The 20,020-nt window shown below is 35.6% G+C and overlaps 1 protein-coding gene across 2 annotated transcripts in view; it reads right to left on the bottom strand.

Moving 5' to 3' along the window:
* LOC306946966 (BEN domain-containing protein 5-like) overlaps positions 1-20,020 on the bottom strand; it is a gene marked incomplete at both ends in the record, with an annotated part of 850,824 nt that overhangs the window by 805,987 nt on the left and 24,817 nt on the right. For both annotated transcript variants that reach the window (XM_079536119.1, XM_079536118.1), the window contains one exon: positions 936-1,060. In XM_079536119.1, the coding sequence (XP_079392245.1) occupies positions 936-1,060 (125 nt within the window). The remainder of the gene's footprint in view (positions 1-935; positions 1,061-20,020) is intronic.

The following is a 20,020-nucleotide window of genomic DNA, read 5'->3' as shown; positions in this document are numbered from 1 at the left end:
GCACAGCAGGGGAAAGGGCCTGTCTGATAAACTATCAGGCTGATAAGCAAACATTTCAATTGATAAACAAACAATTTCATGATTTCTAGTTGTAACAGGAATAGTACAGCAGTGGATATAAAGATATTAGCCTCATAGGAATACAAGTATCAATATTCTGCAGTTTTTCTCTTTCTAAGTATGGGTTTTTCACCCCATTAGGTGAAAAATCAGTCTGATTGTGATAAACAATAAAATACCAGAATAAGACGCGAGGAACATGTGGAAAGTGGAAATAAATCTTTGTTGACTTGTCAGTGTGAAAATAAAGACTTTTTTTATTTTCATTTGTTTTAAACTAACAAAAATACTTACTTGCTCCAGTTGTTCATCATGTTTTTGTTGTCCTGGTTTCATTTTTTAATGAAAATATATGTTATTTAAAAGTAGATGAAGGAGTTTCCTATCAAGTTCTTTCACATTTGAAGATAAACGCTTTCTACAGGGCCCACATAAGAAGACTACCTCTCTTCTGTTACAGGACACAACAGTAATATCTGTTTGGAATGCTAGCTCATTGTTCTAGATGTTTTAAATGAAGGCTTGAGTGCTAAGACTTGAACGCATATGTTGGACCTGGTTTTCATACATAGATCAGATGAACGTTTATATATTAGTATACATCAGCCATTATTAATACAAATAATATTAGGTGGCAATTCTTATGCTGTCTTTGTAATGATTACCTTTTTAGACAGCAGAAAAAACAGTGATGTCCAGTCAGGATTCTAATTGCTTTTACTTATCAAAATTCAAAGGACAGAAACATATTTTACAACAAATTGATAGTTACAAGCCCTGGACAGCATCTTTTTTTTTTTAGAAAGAAAATATAAGACATTCTGGGGTAAGCAATGTTTAAAGCTGTCATACTATTTAAATTAGTATGTACTTACCTGTGATTCTTTTACATTTTCAACAGTGAAGTTGAACCAAACTCGAAAGCGTGGGTTACAGGTATCTGGTCTGATGAAAAGGTCGTACTCAAATTCTGTGATGTAGTCCACTCTTCCAAGGTTACCTATAAAAAGCATTTGAAAAATAATGCATTTTTATAATGGATTTTAATAAATGGATAAGAACAAGAACTACAAACAGAAAAGTTTTGAAAAAATTAACTTTGATGTTTAAAATGTATAGCGCATATGTAAGGGGCTTTACAATAGAACAAAATTATTTTTAAATGACTAAATTAAGGTTGCAGAGTAAAAGAAAAGTAGTTTATTTCCACAAAATTCAACAGCTACAAAGAGCAAAATAACTATTTGATAGAGCAAATTCTCAACTACAAAACAGTACTTTTCTATCTAGTCTCCAACAACAATGAACAAGAACTGCATGCTATGTTTGTGAAAATCTGTGTGACCGTCCACAACGTGGCTTGTATTCCATGTTGCTGTAGCCACTGCTGAAGTGCACTTCACCTCACTGCACTCACAGCTATGGGTTTCCACAAATATTCAGCAAGTGTCAACAAATTTCAGTGGGTCCATTTTTTCCTCACAGAGGAACTCAATGACACCGCTTGCCTGCTATGCACTCCCGTGTCAGACACCATTTTGTCAGGCTGCTCCTCCACTGCCATCTGCCACATGGCAACAAAACATAAAGGAATATCAGTGAGCAGGTTCAACCCCTTCTGCCATACCACCACTGTTTACTTCTGATGTCATGGGCCAACACAATAAATTACGAGGCATTACTTTCAGAGCAAACTCACACATACCAGTAAACAAAATATACCTGAATACACCAAAAAGATAACTGCAAGGGCTTTTATTATTCAAATTGACTTCTTCTTTGATTCTTTCAGTTAACAAAAATGATAGTAGGACGTTTATATTCACTTTATTTTCCCACTTCGTGGAAAAAAAAAAATCTCTAAATCTCTTTCAGGTCCCTTGTGCATGGATTTCTTTCCTTCCATTTGCTGCTCATGTTAGAGAACCTCTGAAAGCCTCAGACTTCCACCTGGCACCTCTGGCTGTCCCACTCTTCCCTCAGATGGCAAGGACTTTACATTTTCCATGATTCAAAAGCCATCTTAATACTTCTTTACAACGTGGGAACAGTATCACCTCCTTCCACAAAAAGAATGAGGCTACAACCCTTCATCTTTTCCCTGGTGAATTTCATGGAATAAAAACTTTAAATGTAGTCAAGCCAAATTGCCCCCCACAGCATTATTCAGCAAGCAACACACAGTCCATAGAAGTGAAGTTCAGCACTCAAAAAACTTGCTAAGTTCTTTTAAATTGCAAAATTGGCATTTTTCCTTTGAAGTGTTCTAGGATACCTAATACAGGGTTTAGACTGTCTGCTTCACAGGGAACTACAAAAACACTAATTCAGAAACAAGACTTCACATTTTCCTCATCCAAAACAAATATCATCCTATCACAACTTATAATTTGAACTTCGCTCTCTTACAGTTTATGCCCGTAAAACAAAGTAGCACTATGAGATGACCCGATCTGTTTCTGTGATTTCAGATATATTTGTTGATTTAAATATATATTCCCAAGTTGGATATATGCTGTTCAAATAGTTACTTATAACATCATTGAAAATAAACAACTTCCTCCTCAGCAAGTCTCACCTCAGTCAATATAGCTGATCATCAGTAGCAAGCTACTAAACATGAGTAGAAGTAGGAAAATTTGGATCATCAGCTGCTTTGGGGTGAAGCAGTAAATAACATTCAAATCTGTTCACCAATACATTTGCAGAATTTCTTCATTAAATTGTTACTGGCTTTACCAGATGAACAGCGAGCACTTTCAACTTTTCCTATTTTTAATGTTATCATCTACTTTCCTGCCCACAGCCTCCTTTTCAGAGGAAGATTCTTCTCACCGATTCCCACTTCAGAAAACCTCTTCATGCTAACAATCTGTTCCTAACCACTTGCCTGAAGGATACATTCGGAATTAGAAATTTTGGGGAGGGGGGGAGAGAGGAGAAAAGCTATGCTGTGCAACAAGAATCTCTTTTGCAAACACAGATAACATCACCTGCTGTGCAGGGACTGTGGTGAGGAGATGCTGGGCCTGCTCCCATGGCCCCTCCTCAGCATATGGCCAGGCCTCTCAGCAACGCTGGGGGTGAAGGAGTGCTCAAAGGGCAAAACATGGCACATACTCTGAGGGGACAGATAAGGAGCAGCCCTGCAAGCACCACAGCCAGGGGAGGAGGCAGCGATTGGTGCTCCAGGTGCCGAGGGCCAGACAACCTGCAGCCCGTGCAGGGAGCACACTGGAGCAGGAGGCTGTTTCCTGAAGGCCCTGCTGCCTGGACAGGATGCACTCCAGATCAGGGAAATGTGCGAGGATAACAACAGAGCACAGAGGGGCTGTTAGAAACTGAGAACTTGCCCTTCTCTGTGCCCCTGTGCCACACACTGTGGGGGCAGGAATGAAGGATCCTGGGAAAGAGGCAGGGCTGGGGAAAGGTGGCACTTAATTTGTCTCTCACTCACTATCCAACCCTATTTTAATTTGCAATAAATTTAAAAGTTTTCTCCTCATCGACTCTGTTTTGCCTTTGATGGTAATTGCTAGCTGACCTCCCTGTCTTCGTCTCAAGCCATGAGATTTTTTCCATCTTATTTTCTTCCCCTCCTGTTGAGGAAGGGCAGTGAGAGTACAGCTGGGTGGTCCGAGCTGTGCAGCAGCATAGGTTGGATTCCAGTTACCTCACATAGGGTCACAGGGAAACAAGAATAGGAACAGGCCACTCTTCAGGTCACGGGTCACAAGCCCTCTCTGGACATAGCTTAATGCATAGGCACCCAGAGTCATGGCAACTCAAGTGGTCTGTGCAGTGCTGATAGATCCTCTAACATGAAGGCAGAAGGCTGCATGAATACAGGCTTCATTCACAGAATAGAATCCTGCTTGTAAACTACAAGGTGTAAAAGCCTCCAATGATCACAATAACCCCCCACGCAGTACAAGTTACCTGCAGCACAAAACAGCAGACAAAATCTGATGGAAAGATTTCCAAATAAAATTTAAGTCTGAATGTTTTTACTTAAGTTCAAAGACCATCAAGAACTTCAACTGCAAGCCATGGAAAACTAAAAGATTGAGTGAATAAATAAAAAACAGAGCAAAAGGAGATCTTGATTTCTGACCTATCACACATCTCAGCTTCTGTTTTAATATCAAACTAAACTGTTCCAGGGACAGGTTGCTCACTCAGAGCTACTTTTTTGAATAAGGCCAGGGGATTCCTGAACTAGAACTGGTCAGTGAAAACTCTGATGGTGAAAAGCTGGTCCCAGTCTGCCCTGGGAGAGCTACATACTCAACTCAAACCCAGCAGCAGCTGCAACACTGTGTGAAGGATTTCCCACAGGCTCCCAACAACGCTTTATTGCCTTTTGCCTTTGGAACTGCTCCTTACTAGGTTCCTGCACAATACATCTCAGCTGCTGCAGTCACCTGCAGCCATGTGCAGTTCAGTATCATTTGTACTTTCCATTAGCACAGTATTTCTTCTCTGTCTTCCAGATGCTAAATAGGCTGGACCTAACACTAATGCCTCTGGTAACCAATTCAACAAGTTCCTCATGCTCAATAGGCTATTGTTCGTGGTACCACAGCCTTTGCTCACAATCTGTCAGCCTAATTTCAACTCACATAGCAGTGTCACTAAACAAGACAGCAGTTTTGGTACAAAGAAGCCTAGAACTGCAAGAACAAAACACTTCCTGACTTTCATATATGCCTCATAGAAAATGAACAGCATCAATTTTTTTGTATCAAAGAAGAGGCCTCCCAACATTAATCATAATCAAAGTTAACGATATCACAGTGATGCTGGGAAATATATTCTAATGTGTGAGAATTATATTTCAATACTACACGTAACACGGTGAAATGCATTAGAAACTAGGAGATGTTAAGAGATCATCACTGTATAGTTTGTGATTAGCACATTTTGTGAATAACTTTGTAAACCGTAAGATTTTAATTTTACTTTTATCTTAAATATCATTATTAATGAAATAATGTGGTCAGCAGAGGAAAAACAACAAATTAAGCAGTAAGATTAGAATTCTGACAATTTCAGTTATTTCTTGTTTTATTTCTCTTTTTACAGCTTGGGTGCACTTGCAGTTGTGAAATCACTGACTATATCTTAAAAGTAAAAATAAACAATTTGCTGGAGTAGTCAGCACTTTACAAACCATTATGGAGTTGGTTACTCTGAGAATAGTTGTGGGTTTTTCTCCCCTATTATTTTACTTTACAGAAATACTGGCACAGATTTTGTTTTAAACTCGAAGGAAGATGTGAACAAATTAGGTTCCCAAATGCCTATAAACTGACTTTCACTTAGCCCTGAGGTCTCCCTGAGGTTTGTTTTTAAGACATGCTCAATTTTCAGTCACAGTTCTGTTCAGTACTCTTTACATGCTGAGAAAAGAAGAGACATCCTTTTCTTTAATCATTCAAGCTGAAATTTTTAATTATATTTGCTTTACAGAGTAATGTTTAGTGCAATGCTCTCAAAGTGCAAGTAGTAAAAAGGGTCAATGACACGTTTCAAGTTTTTATAAAAGTCAGGGAAAAAAACATGGTACTATTTATTAATCATGCAACACACACTTAGTCCTCATAAAATATTAACATATATTGCTTCCTACATCAATAGTAAGTATACTTTACACAAAGAAAGAAAACCTGTTTAAGAAAACACTAGCTAAACTTATTATGCGTTTTAACAATTATCATAAAAATGCTAGAAAAATATAGATATGTTAAGCAATCCTAAAATCTTCTTAAACCACACATTGTGCTTTCCTACAGAGAATTTTAAGATGAAAAATAGACCTTGAGGGTCTTAGACAAGCCTGAGGCAATATAAAGAAAAAGGTCAAACACTCCGCTAAAAAGGACCGTTATCTTCAGAACAACAACTTATCAGCCAGCTTGCAGCCCTGCTTATTTACAGTTATTGGTCCCAGAGGAAGTGCACTTCAGCGCAGGGCGCGATTACTTTGTAATGAGTTTGCCAGAAATGGTAAAGGAAACTAATTTGTAACAATGTGCTGTTCCCTGCACATGAACTTTCTCAGACACTTTTTTGTCCAGCAATGAATAACTAACTTCAGCCTCCCTAATAAGCAGTGAAAACAGAAGTGCACTAAAAACCACTAAGTTGCAAAGCATGAATGTGCTGAAATATCAGTGATTATCCCTCTCAGCTGTCCATTACAGTACTCATGATGACCACCAATTCCCCTGTGGTGGATATATAGAATGCAGGTTTCAGGGGGTGGATTTGCACATGAAAATTAACACCATTTGGAAGAAAATAGCCTGCACCTGTCACAGATTAGCAACAAAAGGTCAAATGCCTCCTTTTACACCTAGAGCACTTGCATATTGTGTGCCTTGCTTACAGGAGCCTAATTCTAGTTTCTTAATTCCAAATAGCGAGCGCTATGGTGAACTGTGGAGGGGTGGGGGAAAATTAACCTTGGCTAAAAGCTATCAATAAATCTATTGATCAAGTTACATATGAATGGAAGGAGCCGAGGCAATCTCTGCCTCTAAAAGAGGTAGTTTTTCAAAAAGAGAATTACATAAAGTGCTCTTCTGTTTTTGTCAATATGCTGCCAGGTTTTGAAATACTATTTTTCATCCACACAATAAAAATCTTGACAAGTAAGAAATAGAAAAATCACTAATACACTTGCAGCTGCATTTCAATCTATACAAATTCTTTAAACAAAAACAACCAAGAAACATATTGGAATATACATCACTTTCACCAGCTGAACCTGAGATCAAGTCCAGAGATCACCATACAGTATTAATCTATATTTTCATGCAATTCCATATCTTAAAAATAAGGTGAGATCTAGAAAGTGGAATACTCCCAGTAGTAGTCATATTTGAAGATCACAAAACACACCGAGATGAAAATGCAAAGAAGTTTTACTGATGTGTCCTAAATGAAAGCAGAATCACTGGGACCAAGATCCATAAAAACTTTCTTGTGCTTTTCTCAGAAGAAGGTAATCTTTCTCACATCTAGGAATACCAGTTGTTAATTCCCACTAGCTTTATGCTCTTTATCTGTGGAAAGATTTTTTAGAAAGTAGTTTAGCACTATTAGGACCAAGCAACTTGTAAATACAATTTGATTTTTAAATAGGAAAAACTATGATGAAGTAACAACTATATCTGAAAACCTGATCATTTTAGCATCATCTGGACTCCTGCCCAAAGCATATGTCAAATCAACATTCATGAAACTGCAAAGAACATGATTTGAATAAAAACAAATACCATAAGACACATACGCATAATTAAAAAGTGTAGAATTAAATATACTTAAATTATTGAAATTGTATTTACAAACTGCAGAGTAATATTTACACTTCTGCAGTTAAATCAATAGTTTGAAAATAATCACAATACTTTTCAAAATTAAGCATTTTGAGAACCTGACGTTTCCTGTAAAACACTGCTGATCATCATAACATTCTATCAAAATCCACATAGCCTTAGAAAAATATTCGGTGTTAACAAACAGGCAAAGTGTTTCAAAAGCATGGCTGCATGCTTCAGACTTCTATTGATAGTCTCTTCTCTATCCTACCCAACATCAATAAAACTAGTTAAAATTGCCATGCCTTCATTAAATTTTAAAATTTCTATCAATAACAACATCCAAAGGGCAGCAAATGAGTAGATTTTGAGAGTCTAATTGTGGAAAAGGACTTTATAGGAATGAACATCAATTGGTAAAAGGCCAGCTCCCATCACTGGAAAGGGAGATGTACATATTAATGCACAACTCTGAGAAGCCAAACCATTCTGACTGAAATTAGACAATGTGATAAAATCTAATTGTGACTGACAGCATATCAAAATTCTAGCTTTTACACCTTTCTTATCTATGAATAATAAAGCATAAAATATATCTTGTTGGTCTTTTAAGTATTTGTTTATTTATTCCACTATGAAATGATTCAGCAATTGCATGGAGAGCATTGAATCCAAAACTTAAAAATGCTCTTATTTTTTCCAATTCAACTTTTCTTGGTGAAACGTTGATTTTAATGGTGTTCCTCTGGATTTGTAACTATGAAAGCATGATCTAATTCTCCATACTTTGTCAGGATCCTACTTCAAGTTATACCTTTTCCAATATTTTTTTCCTCACAAGTGATACAAGTAAGGTGCTCTAGGCCCATTCTCTAAGAGCAGTCTGCCCTATCAAGGATCACAGCGACTGCTTGAGTGATCCCATGAAGCATAATGAATAAACATAAAAATCCTTTGTATTAATATTTCTGAAATTTAACTTGATGAACAGTGTGGTTTAGACTAAACCACACCTACAATCTTATCGAAACTTCGTAATTAGAATCAAAGGCAGAATTTATCACTCACAGCTTCTAATTTGTATCATTAGGTTAAAATAAAGTTGTGAGATCAGCCTCTGAATCAAGCAAAAAAAAAAAAAAAAAAAATGGAAAATGCCACTTGTAAGGAGGCCAAAGAATTTTCTTTAATGTAGAAAATTAGTGAAAACAAGAGCCTTTGCAAGAAAAGGACTTGTCATTAATATTTTTGGGGCAGTACTGTGAAGGTTCTCCTCCGGTGGAGACGCTATTAAAGATTTCACACAATAAATTATTTAAATCCTCTCAAGCATTTGTCCCAAAGGCTTCTTACTCGCATTACCCAATACATTCCTTTAAAGGTAATTCAGAAGAATAAACACCATTTGGAAAGAAAACAAGCAGGAGAGTTTCACATGAAACAAGGTGGAACTTGTTTCACACTGTCCACAACAGTGAGGTGGTGCATGATGCACTTTAGCAGTGGTGACAGTAGTTAACATCCCCACTGACGTAGACTGTTAGAAGCATGGCATGCAGGCTCTTGTTCATCACTAGTGAAAAAAGCTAACAGAGGTGAATGTTGAAAATACTGTCTTAGGTTAGAATTTGCTCTATCAAGTAGTGTTATTGTACAATTTTTATTTGTTGTACTTTCCATGGTACTTCTGGAGCAACCTTTGTCCTGTTTCTACCATAATTTTCAGGTAAGCATAAACTAAGAGAACTGGATTATTTCTTCTTTGGACATTCATTAACAAAACCTGTTTTGATATTGATGTCAGTTTAGAGAACAATGACAAAAAGCAACAAACAATTCTAAATATTTAAGTCACTATTATTGGACTCGATGACCTCAAGAAGTCCCTTCCAACCCCTCCAATTCTGTGATTATTGCTCAAAATAACCACCATGAGCAAAATAGTAATGGACATCCCCATAAACTACAAGCATTATTGTGTAAACAGCTGGTTTACCAGTATATATAATGAAATTATGATAAAATCTTGCTTCAGGAATTTTGTAGTTTAGATCAAATCAGATTGATATTTAATTCCTTGCAGCCAAAGAACCTCATTTCAAAACTGTCATTATCAATAAATAGTGATGCTTTCAGTTGAAGGAGCTAAAAATCTCGAGCTGTAAATAATAAAATATCAATGTTCATTTTGTATAGAAATTGAAAAAGAATGAAAAAAACAGTATTTTCAATCTGACATTTGTGAGATTTTTAAGAACTGCAAAAAAAAAATCAGTAGAGTCCAAGACTGCAGTATAAATACTCCTAACGAAGTAGAAATGACTTAAATATAGAAACTGGCAGCAATAAAGTAGAAGGGCACAAGAGTAGATGGGAGTGCCACGAACGCATAAAAAGTGGTGGCCCATATCCTAAGGTGGCCATTGTACACCCACTACACCAAAACCACCAAATGCCCAGAAAAAACAGTATACTACTGATTTCCCTGCTCCTTGTTTATCAACTCCCCAGAGACCTCCAATGACAGATGGGCAGTTATTTACCCATTGCAGCAAATCTTTGTTAAAAGAAAATGAGAATACAATTGTGTATCAGTATCATGAAATTCAGCTTTTTTAAATACATACATATGTTATCAGAAATAGTAGCTCACTATTTTGTATGTACCTCATCTTTCAAAGAAGAGCTTTATAAGTAAAAGCATTTGGGGAAATTGCTGTTTGTAAGTCATTTAGCATATAATGGGTGCTATCCTAAATAAATAATTAATAAGCTATTAAATAAATTATAAGATCTGCAGCCTTTACCATAGAAGAAAACACCAAGGCAGATCAGAGAATATGAACTATTGTACCACAACAGGATGTGCCATTATTGGTACGTATTAGGGAGAAACACATCTACTTCTTTTGCCCAGGCATGATGCTCAATATGCATCATTAAAGGCTTTTGCTGTCTCTTACATGAGAAGACATTTTTTATTCATCTGCTGCCTAGACATCACAAATGGGCAAGCAACACATTGCAAATAGTTAAAACATGAAAGTTACACATCTTCATTCTGAAGTACATTACAGTGTCCCTATTTATTTAATGCTTACTTCTCAATATAGCCATCATTTTGCAAAGACTGTGTGCGGTCTAAGACAAAAGACAAAGCAGTTCTTTCATCCTACAAGCAAGGATATTTTTGTTCATTTATTACAGCTTTATTATTACAGCATTGCTGTAATTCTGCTATTGGTCTAGTTTAGCACCTGACTTACAGATCTATTTTTCCAGGTGAATCCTTCCACAACATAATTACTAACTGCCACTTGAGGAAAATTATTTGATAGAAATCTCAATCAGTCTCAAGACCTGTAGTTAAATTATTTCCTCAAAGACAGCTCCATAGTCACTATAGCTGTAAATAAGTTTGATTTTTTGTTATTATTATTTAAGGTAATAATGAAGAGTAAAAATTGAAAGACTGCAATCATCATTTTGCATAGGAATCTTGCATTTGAGATGGATCACAAGTGGGATTATTTTTAATTAAGAAATTGAAAATGTTATAGCTAACATTTTCCTTCTGTAACTTAAACAAAAGTTTCAGTGAACACTGGCCTGAGATAAATTTTCATTACAAATGCCTGTCCTATATAAAACTTCTACTAGGGCTGAATTTGATCTCTATGCTACTGTGAATCTAGTAGAAAAAAAAAAAGAAAACAACTCATTTTGAGGGCTAGAAACATTATTCTCATTCACTACACTAACCCCATTATTTAATTACCTTGAGCTAAAATCACTGTATTATAATTTTCCTGCAATCTAGGCACATTTTTAGCTATTTCATCAGATTAGATATGCACAGCTTCATCATCTACCTGCTGATCTGTTGTACTTCTTAGTATGATGTGTTTTTACACCAAGGTGATTTCTGTGTTCCCATTTATTGTGCTGTATTTTGATCCTTCAGAAACAGAACTTTTTCATGTACATTCTTCAGATTCCTTTGCCTTGCTATATTAGCAGTCCTCCAGTCACCAGCTTGCTTTGGAAGCCCTCCTTGAACTCCAGTCTTACCAGCAATTATAAAATGCCCATACCATTTACAACTCAGCTTTATTCCAGTGCATAATATACAATTTACGTACAAGAAGCTACACTATGTGGATTTGTATGATAGTGATCAAAATTATAGCAGCTTTCTTAACTGTACCAACATGGATGTACAAAGAAAACAACTGCTTGCACTTTTTTTTAAGATCTAGTTACAACTTTAACTAAACAATCTAGTTGGTGTAATTTTTTCAATCATAAGCGATTATTTAAATATTGACATTTAAATGGCAGCAACGTTTTTGTCTTCTGCTATAGTTAGAGTACTTCACTATATTTGAATGTCTGTCTTAATTTGGGGTTCTTTCTTCCCATTTTGCAAATCCAAAAGCATTTTCTTATTATTTCAAAGTATTTCTATGTTTGTAGTAAATTAAACATTAATCTTTCTCTGCAAATGTCAAGTGATATTTAAATGTTTTCTGGCAGATAAATGATTATTAATATTAATGCAATAAAATCACAGCTCTCTGTCCTTTCTTTGATATTTAAGAAAAAATTAAGAATGTCAAAACAGCTCTGCAAGAAGAGAATTCATTGGTCTACAATCCACTCTTCATTAGCCTGAGAGGTAAAAAATTACTGATCTTGTGAGACAATGTGTTTATAGAATCAGAAAGGGTTGAAAATGAATTACTCTATCAGTGGTAGAGTGTGTATCACTTCAATGTGAAAATGCCTTGTTAAAGTTCATTTTAATTTAAAGCCCCCTTTTTGTCATTCAAAAAGCTTTAGCACAATGAAAGAGTCTTTGTCACTTTCATAATTAGCCCTTCTTGCACTAAATGAGAATAAAATCTGATCAGAAGTCCGTGCAGGCAAGGTCATAAATCAAACAGAAAAGCTCCATGGACAGTTCTGTAAGATGTCCAAAGGCACAACACAGCTTAGAATTAAAGCACTGTAGTCAAGACCTACTCCCAGAAATGCAGTATAAAAAAAGCCCCAATAATATCTGTTTGACAGGCTGAATTTATCTCCATATTCTGTAGCCCTCTAAACACATTTTGCTGTTTAGATACAAAAGCAATTTCAGCACCAAGGACAATTCAGGAAAGCAAACAGCTGTTGAAGCACCACTATTACCGTTAGCCGACCAAAGTTAAATTAATTTAACTGAATGCTCTCACTTGAAACTGTGGCAGTAAAAAAAAAAAATAATGCCTTATATGATAATTGTCATAAAGTACGAACAAAACTGTATTAACAGATAAAATTAAAGCTGGTTTCCTAAGGAGTTTTATATACATAAGTGATCATGCAGCTTAGTTCAAATGTAAACTTGATTTTATTCAGCTTCCTTTCATTTTCAGATGCAAGTAAAAAGATTGAGAAATGTAATAAAGTTCTCAGCCTTGAACAGTTATGGTAAGAATGACAGCACATTACATGGGGATCATCATAATACCAACAGAATCCAAACCATCAACATAATATTTTACTCCCCAGGTTTACACAAGTGAAGATTTCATCAGAAAGTAATGCTGAAAGCATTTAGAGAGTAAGGGGCAAAGAAAAGGAAAGGCAGACAACTGAGGAAAAAACTGTTAGAAAGAGGAAATTGGTAGGAAAGATTTCTTTTTCTGATTGGATGTATTACGTTAAATTAAATTCTAATTTTAAATATTAATCAGCTGAGATTTGTAAAACAGCTACATGTACAGAAACAGGAATTTTTATGAATGTATGCTGCATAGATATAAACATGTAAGTTAACTGGGTATATCTGTGATTTAGAATACGTCATTACATACATTAAAAATGTGCTACTATCCTTCATAAGCATTTGTTTTGTAACATTATTCTCTCTTCCAAAGGAAGCTGCTGAAGTTTGAAGTTGCGTATGTAGCCAAGTAAATACCAAGCTATTTTTAAAGTAATAGCTTTGCTGTACAGCACAGCAAGTTACATGTATATGAAACGTTCCTAAAATTTCAGGTTACTTTTCTCATTATAATGAGCAAAAGTAATTGGATTCACATGGTTAGAAAATATTAAGACAAGTTTGGTAAGCAATAGATTTAAGAAGCAAGAGTATGACAGAAAGAAGAAGGTATTTATTGTATCCTCATACAGCCTCCCACTTCAGGACACCAGCAGTAAACATCATGTGTCAGTTACACGGCAGTTTCACTAGTCTGTGATCCTCCTGCTTCAACTTTATTAAACCAACACTGTAAAAGACACCTTCAATCTTTCTCCCAGGTTCTGTACAATATCTAGTGGAGCTCAAATATTATGGATATATGCAGATACAATGCCAGTGCTACAATTAAATAAATAATTCACAATACTAGGTAGCTCCTTCTCAGCGTGCCCTTTGTATTCCGCTTTCACATGTCCTCACAAAAGGCAGAAAGGATACTACAGGAGCTACTACAGGATACTACTTTCATAACCCAGGATTTCAGTTCTCCTCTTTTCAAAGAGGTAAAGCCAGCCCAATAGTCTCCCACCTTTTTTTCGTTTGTTTTTACTGTTACTTATCATATTTATCTTCAATGCACAAAAATAAAAATGAGAAATTGTGACTTTAAAAGGTCTCTGAAATGTGACTACTATTTTAATTCCTATTTTACCTTGTAACGTTATAATATAATGGAAAGCACAGCAATAATAGCAGGGTAGCAGAGTCCTAGGCTGCAGCAAGTAAGGATAAGTCCAAATGCAGCAGCCTGAATGCAAAAAATAAAGGCAAAAAAAAAGCTGCTTAGCCTTGGAAGGCTTCAGATAGGCAGGAATCTCCAACAAGATACCATCACTTCCACTGCCAACCCTTGAATGAGGTCTGGGAAGAGATGAATCAGGGCTCCACCCCCTTCTGGTCACTCAGGTGCACTGCATGTTCTTAAGCTCCTCTGGGTTGGCCCTGCCTGCCCACCAGGTGTTCAATCACTGTTTCAAGCTGTGACTTAGCATTTCTGCTACAACCATAATTACAAATACAACCACAAAATACAACAACAAAATACAACCACACTACAGTTAACAAAATGTATGATCTCTCCCAACTAAGTCTCCACAATCCTATTGCCTTTCTGACAGCCAAAAAAAGAGAATTACTACAACAGAAACATTATGACAAAACAGTACTTCGTGCCACAGCTATGCTAGTAGGCAACGAAGAGCAGTCAGAGGGCCCAGATTGGTGTTGAAGAGTCTAAAACACAGAGACAGGAAAATATATTTCCCTCTCTACATGTAATAAGAGCAAGTCTTCTCCTTCCTAAGCTAAAAGGAAACACAGTTACTGGAAGGGGAAGTACCACCTTACAATTCATAAACATGTTGTCAGCTTCTCTTTCTGAGTATTTCCATCATGTTGCAGGTCTGATTTCTATCAATCACTTAAGAAAGACAGGTAGCACCTGGTTTTACAGATACCAGTTGGTTCCTAATGAGGAAGAGCAATCTTTATTTTTCTGCAAGTCTTCAGCTGAGATGCTTTATCCGCGCAATTTTTATTCCATATTAAGAAAGAGGTAAGATGAGCAGTCAGATTATTCTCTTATTATTTATGTCTATATATAGGCTGAAGTACACAGTATAGTTAGAGGCATATTTGAGTCAATAAGCTATTTGCAAAAGCCTTGGAAGGAGAGCTAAGCATGAGGATTGGGCTATCTATGGGCACAGTCTGCAGGGATGCTCCAGTATTAATAGATAAAGTCAATCCCATCAGATACTGGCTTCTCTGTTCTTATAGTAATTCTTTACTACCCAGAGTTTTCAGCCTATCAGCATGTCCAGTTAAGCTTCATTTAGGATTCCAATATGTGGATTATTTTTAAAAATTCTTAATTTTATTGCATCCTCAAGTTTGTTATTTCTGTCTGGTAGAACTATAGTAATACAAAATGAGAAAATAAGGACATATGTTAAAAACAGACTAAGTTTTCTTAAAAGATGGTTGGGAAAAACAGAAAATAAAGTCAATATTGTGAAGCAAGAAAAATGCTTGAAAAAAATTTAAAAAAATGATTGTTGAGCTGTATTATCGTTTCTTGTGTGCATGACATGACCTTGATCAGTTACAGCTCAAATGTTTGAGTCTTCAAAAGCAGTGACATACACGAAGCACTATTTCTATTCAAAACCAGTCTTATTGGATTTCTAAAGAGAGGTGCTAATTCACCTATTTATGTAATAATCCAAAGGTGTATTCAAATCTTCTCAATAAAAAAAACAAACACCATTTTTGTTATATACTGTATTATACTAATGGTACATACACCCTGCCAGAGAATCCATAGCAAGGTCATTTTATACTGAAATTTAAACTTAAAATAATTCTTTGTTTGTATGTAAGAAGCTACTGGTGTATTAATATAAGTCCTTTGGTATATAAAGCACATAAACCAGAAGACAAAAGGGTTAATTAAAATTAGTTTTTAAATATATCCAAGGTTAATTGCAATTTTGAGTTTGAATCTACATTCACGCACTTGTCATAGCATGTTCATTGTGATGCACAAAAAAATCTCTCTATATTAAATGCCTTAGAAGCATTTATTTCATTCCTGTACAAGGAGTTGCACAAGAAAACAATTCCCTTTTGAACTAATTAATTATTCCTGATTTTTAATTTTGATAATATTCAATCTGCATAACTTTTATAAGGTATGCTTCTTTATTCATATAGAAATAAAAATGTTTATTTACTGTATTAATGAAGTAGGAGCATGTTTCTTTAAATGTTACTATTAATAATGAAAAATGTGCAATAAGAGACTTTAAGCATAAGCACCCTAAAAGATACATAGATGTCATAATGATTGTTGCACTATAGACATACCAAGCAGACACTTTTAATAGAACCTGATTGTAATCACTCAAAATGTTCTTACTTTTATGTCATCTAATCAGTTATCTTACTTATAGCATTCACTCATACTGACCTCTGGCCCTCTGACTAGCATAACATTTTCCCAACTGCCACATGACCATTCATTTATAGAAAGTTTCACAAACTTCTGAGTCATCCAAAGACAACAGTACAGTTGTCACTGTAGTTTTACTGAAATTTTTCCAAAGATCTCTGCTTGTAACCAGGCCCTAAAGATTTACCATAAGTATCTGTCAGCATAAATCCTCCATGCTGGAGAAAAGTTTTAAATGCGCAGTCAATGTTTGTTATGGGAAAAGTTTCCCGTCCAAAAGAACGTACAGACAGGTTAAGCATATCCTGGTCCATTTAAAAAAATAATATAAAAGAGAGAGATTTTGGAAGGATACATTTAAGGAAATCTTCCAAGGAGAAATTGTGGGAATATTTGGAGAGAAAAACAAGCGAATGGGAAATCATGACTGAAATAAAATGGACTATAAAATGGACTGAAGCATTTCCTGATGAAAATTTAGTGCAAATACAAGGGAAGGAAACAAAAATATTGCTAAAACCAAAAGGATAAAGAGCACACAGACGGGAGTAGTGAAAAAAAAAAAGTAGATGCTAACGGAAAGAACATAACAGAGTCCTGGACATGCAGATAACAAGCATTAATTTGATATAGCATTGGATATATGCACTCATGAAATGAAGCCCAAAATTCTCTCAGTACAAAACAGAAGATACTTCAGCAACAGCGTTTAGAAAAATGCAGAGGAAACAAACCCAACACAGGAAAAGATTATGAAAACCAAGCAAGAAAATGGCAATTATTTGGAGTAAGTGAAAATGGATCCATTCTAAAGTTACTGATACAGGAGAACTGGAGGAAATGCAGAGCAATAGCCAAAAGCTGAATTTACAACTTACTATCATCTTTCAGCTTCCAGATAAGAGCATAGATTACTTACTACATTGGTGTAATACTTTTTGTCTTAGCTTTACTATTTAGTAGGGAATGTGCCTATGACGCATTTCAGAGGAATAAGGGCACCATCATGTCACATTGTCCAACACAGGCACAAACTGGCCAGTTCAGATATTCTGACAGCAATGTAGCAGCACAATACTAAGAGTAAAATAATCGTCTCAGTATTTGTCTAAAGACATGTGGAGATACGCTACCATTGCTATGCAACCTAATATGTGTGTGTCTACAAAAGGGGCAGTCAATTCAGTGCAGGTATATATATGTTTTTATATGATCGCTGCAGCGTTGAAGTCATTTCATCATATAACTTAACAGCAACATGAAAGATGTATGAAAGGCATCACATAAACGAACCTTAATACAAACAAAAAAGTGCAAATAAGAATAAAGATAAAGGAGAGACGTAAGTCTCCAAAAAATCCAAACTTATTGAATCTCACTGTGAACATAATTGCTTAAGTCAAAGACCAAAATGCTAAAACAAAAATCCAAATGTATTACTCTTTTGCTCTATGTTGTGTGGGGTTTTTTTTTTCAATATTGCATTCATGAAAAAGATTAAAAGTTATTCATATCAGAAATTTGACATTCATTTACCAACTTGGAAAAGGTTACCAGAAATAAATTATTCATTACAGTACAGTAGCAACAATAAACAATTTTCAAAAAGCAGAATAAATCATACTTCCTATGAACACAAAGTTATAGATTCAGTTGAGAGAAACAGAGATGTGACTCTACCACTAATTGTTGGAATATAATAATAAATCCTTAATGCATTAGGGTAATTTACCTTCCCATTATGGTATTGTAGTTGTTCTTGGAACGTAGCAAAAAGTAGCTGTCTAAAGAGCGCATGTGATAACATATGGTTTCTTCCCAGTTTGTTTTCAGAAATACAAACACTAAATCAAAATTAGTATGCTAAAGGCCAAACCTAGAAGGCAATTAGGTTACTAAATAGAATCAATAAATGCAAACCAGCCTTTAATTTACCCAAATGTTTTTAAAGTACTGCTAAGCTGAGCAAAATATTTTCTGTTAAAAATCAAACAGTATCACTCAGAGAATAAAAATTTGACATTTGATGTAGAAACACCACTTCCGAATTATGTTTTTCAACAGTTATTCTTTCAGGACTACAGACCATTACATATCTCAGTCTTCTGCCTCTTCATACATTACAGTGGGCAGCTGAAGACAATAAAGCTCTTAATTTGGATTGTTAACTTTGGAACAGTAGGCAGTTGAGAATTTTTAAACAGTGTAGAGGGAGAAGGAAATGAATGCGATCTATCTGAGGTGTATTCTAACTTCAAAACAGGTAACTATCTTCTAGATTATTTTAAGTGACCTCTGGAAATGACCAAGACCATTCCTTTCCTTAGTTCAATGTCAGTGAGAGCAGAGTAATGGCAGCACCAAACTGTGTGGACAGTATCCTTTCGAGTGCAGGACCTGATGGAAGTGTTCAAATCATACTGTATTTTCACTGCTTCAGCCCCTCTCCTTATTCTTTGTAACATCACTGCTGGATCAAATCCCAGTAGATATAATACAAGATAAGATATGAAATTTCCTAAATTTCATTCATCATTTGGTTTATACGAAACTAATGCAAGGCACTCAACATTTCTCAATCACCTTGCACTCATTTCACAAAGCTGCTAGGCAGTCAAGAACCAAGTCTTTTGTGCTGCTATCTTCTTCATAACTGGAATAATAATGCAGGTTATTGAACTAACTGAACAAAATACCACTATTGAATCTAGCAGAATATTCCAGTCTTCTCCCAGGTGAAAAATAAAGCTTTACAACTGCCTCTTAGCCACAAAATATTTACTACTCTGACAGCACTTCACTTTATTCTGAGTACAGCAATTCTTTCTGATCCATCTACATACCATCATCTGCATAAAGAACATGTACAAATTTATTCTAATTCTGGATAGCTCTGATTCAAAAAGGAAGAGATAAGAATAAACAGCGCAGGGAAGGCAGAGAACTACAATGGGGAAAGGGCACAAAGTATCCCTAATAAAACAAACAATACTGATTTTTTTTTCCCCACTGGCACTGCTCTTCTCTGAATTTTCCCTTGATTTGAGAACTCCCAAAGTGAAATTCTGTAACAGTGGTTCGCAGCTCTTCTCAAGGCTCAAAATCGGAGGAAAAACTAAGGTAAAGATAGTGTCTGCAATGTTATCAACTACATCCACCAGAAGAGATTGACCCAAACCCAACTACGACAGAAAATTAACCTGCTCTCTATTTGAAGAATATTTCAAAGTGATCATTTCCTTAGTAACCGAAGAACACTTCACCTGTTTCTCTGTGGAGTAACTGTAGGTTCATTCAAATCCAGGGATTTCAAAGGAGAATTCTGCAACTCCACATCCAATGCTGTTATAAATATTCTTAGATAAATCACAAACTCAGCTGGGTGTTTTTTTTTCTTGGTACTTTCAACAGTTACAGGCCCCTCTGTTGTGTCACTGTATATACCTATCTCTATACATTCATGAGTGATTAACTGATGTTATATTCATGTTCATATTAACATGTGCAGTTTGAAATAAACACAGCTGCATTTATGTCAATGATTTTATATTCAAATATATCTGATTATGCTGAAATAAACACAGCTGCATTTATTCCAGTGATTGTACATTCAGATAAGGGTATTTGCTCAATGTAATGTAATGTTCC

The sequence above is a fragment of the Tetrao urogallus genome (genome assembly GCF_951394365.1).
Source record: "Tetrao urogallus genome assembly, chromosome: 5".
Lineage (NCBI taxonomy): Eukaryota > Metazoa > Chordata > Aves > Galliformes > Phasianidae > Tetrao > Tetrao urogallus.
This window is presented reverse-complemented; position numbering and strand designations above follow the sequence as displayed.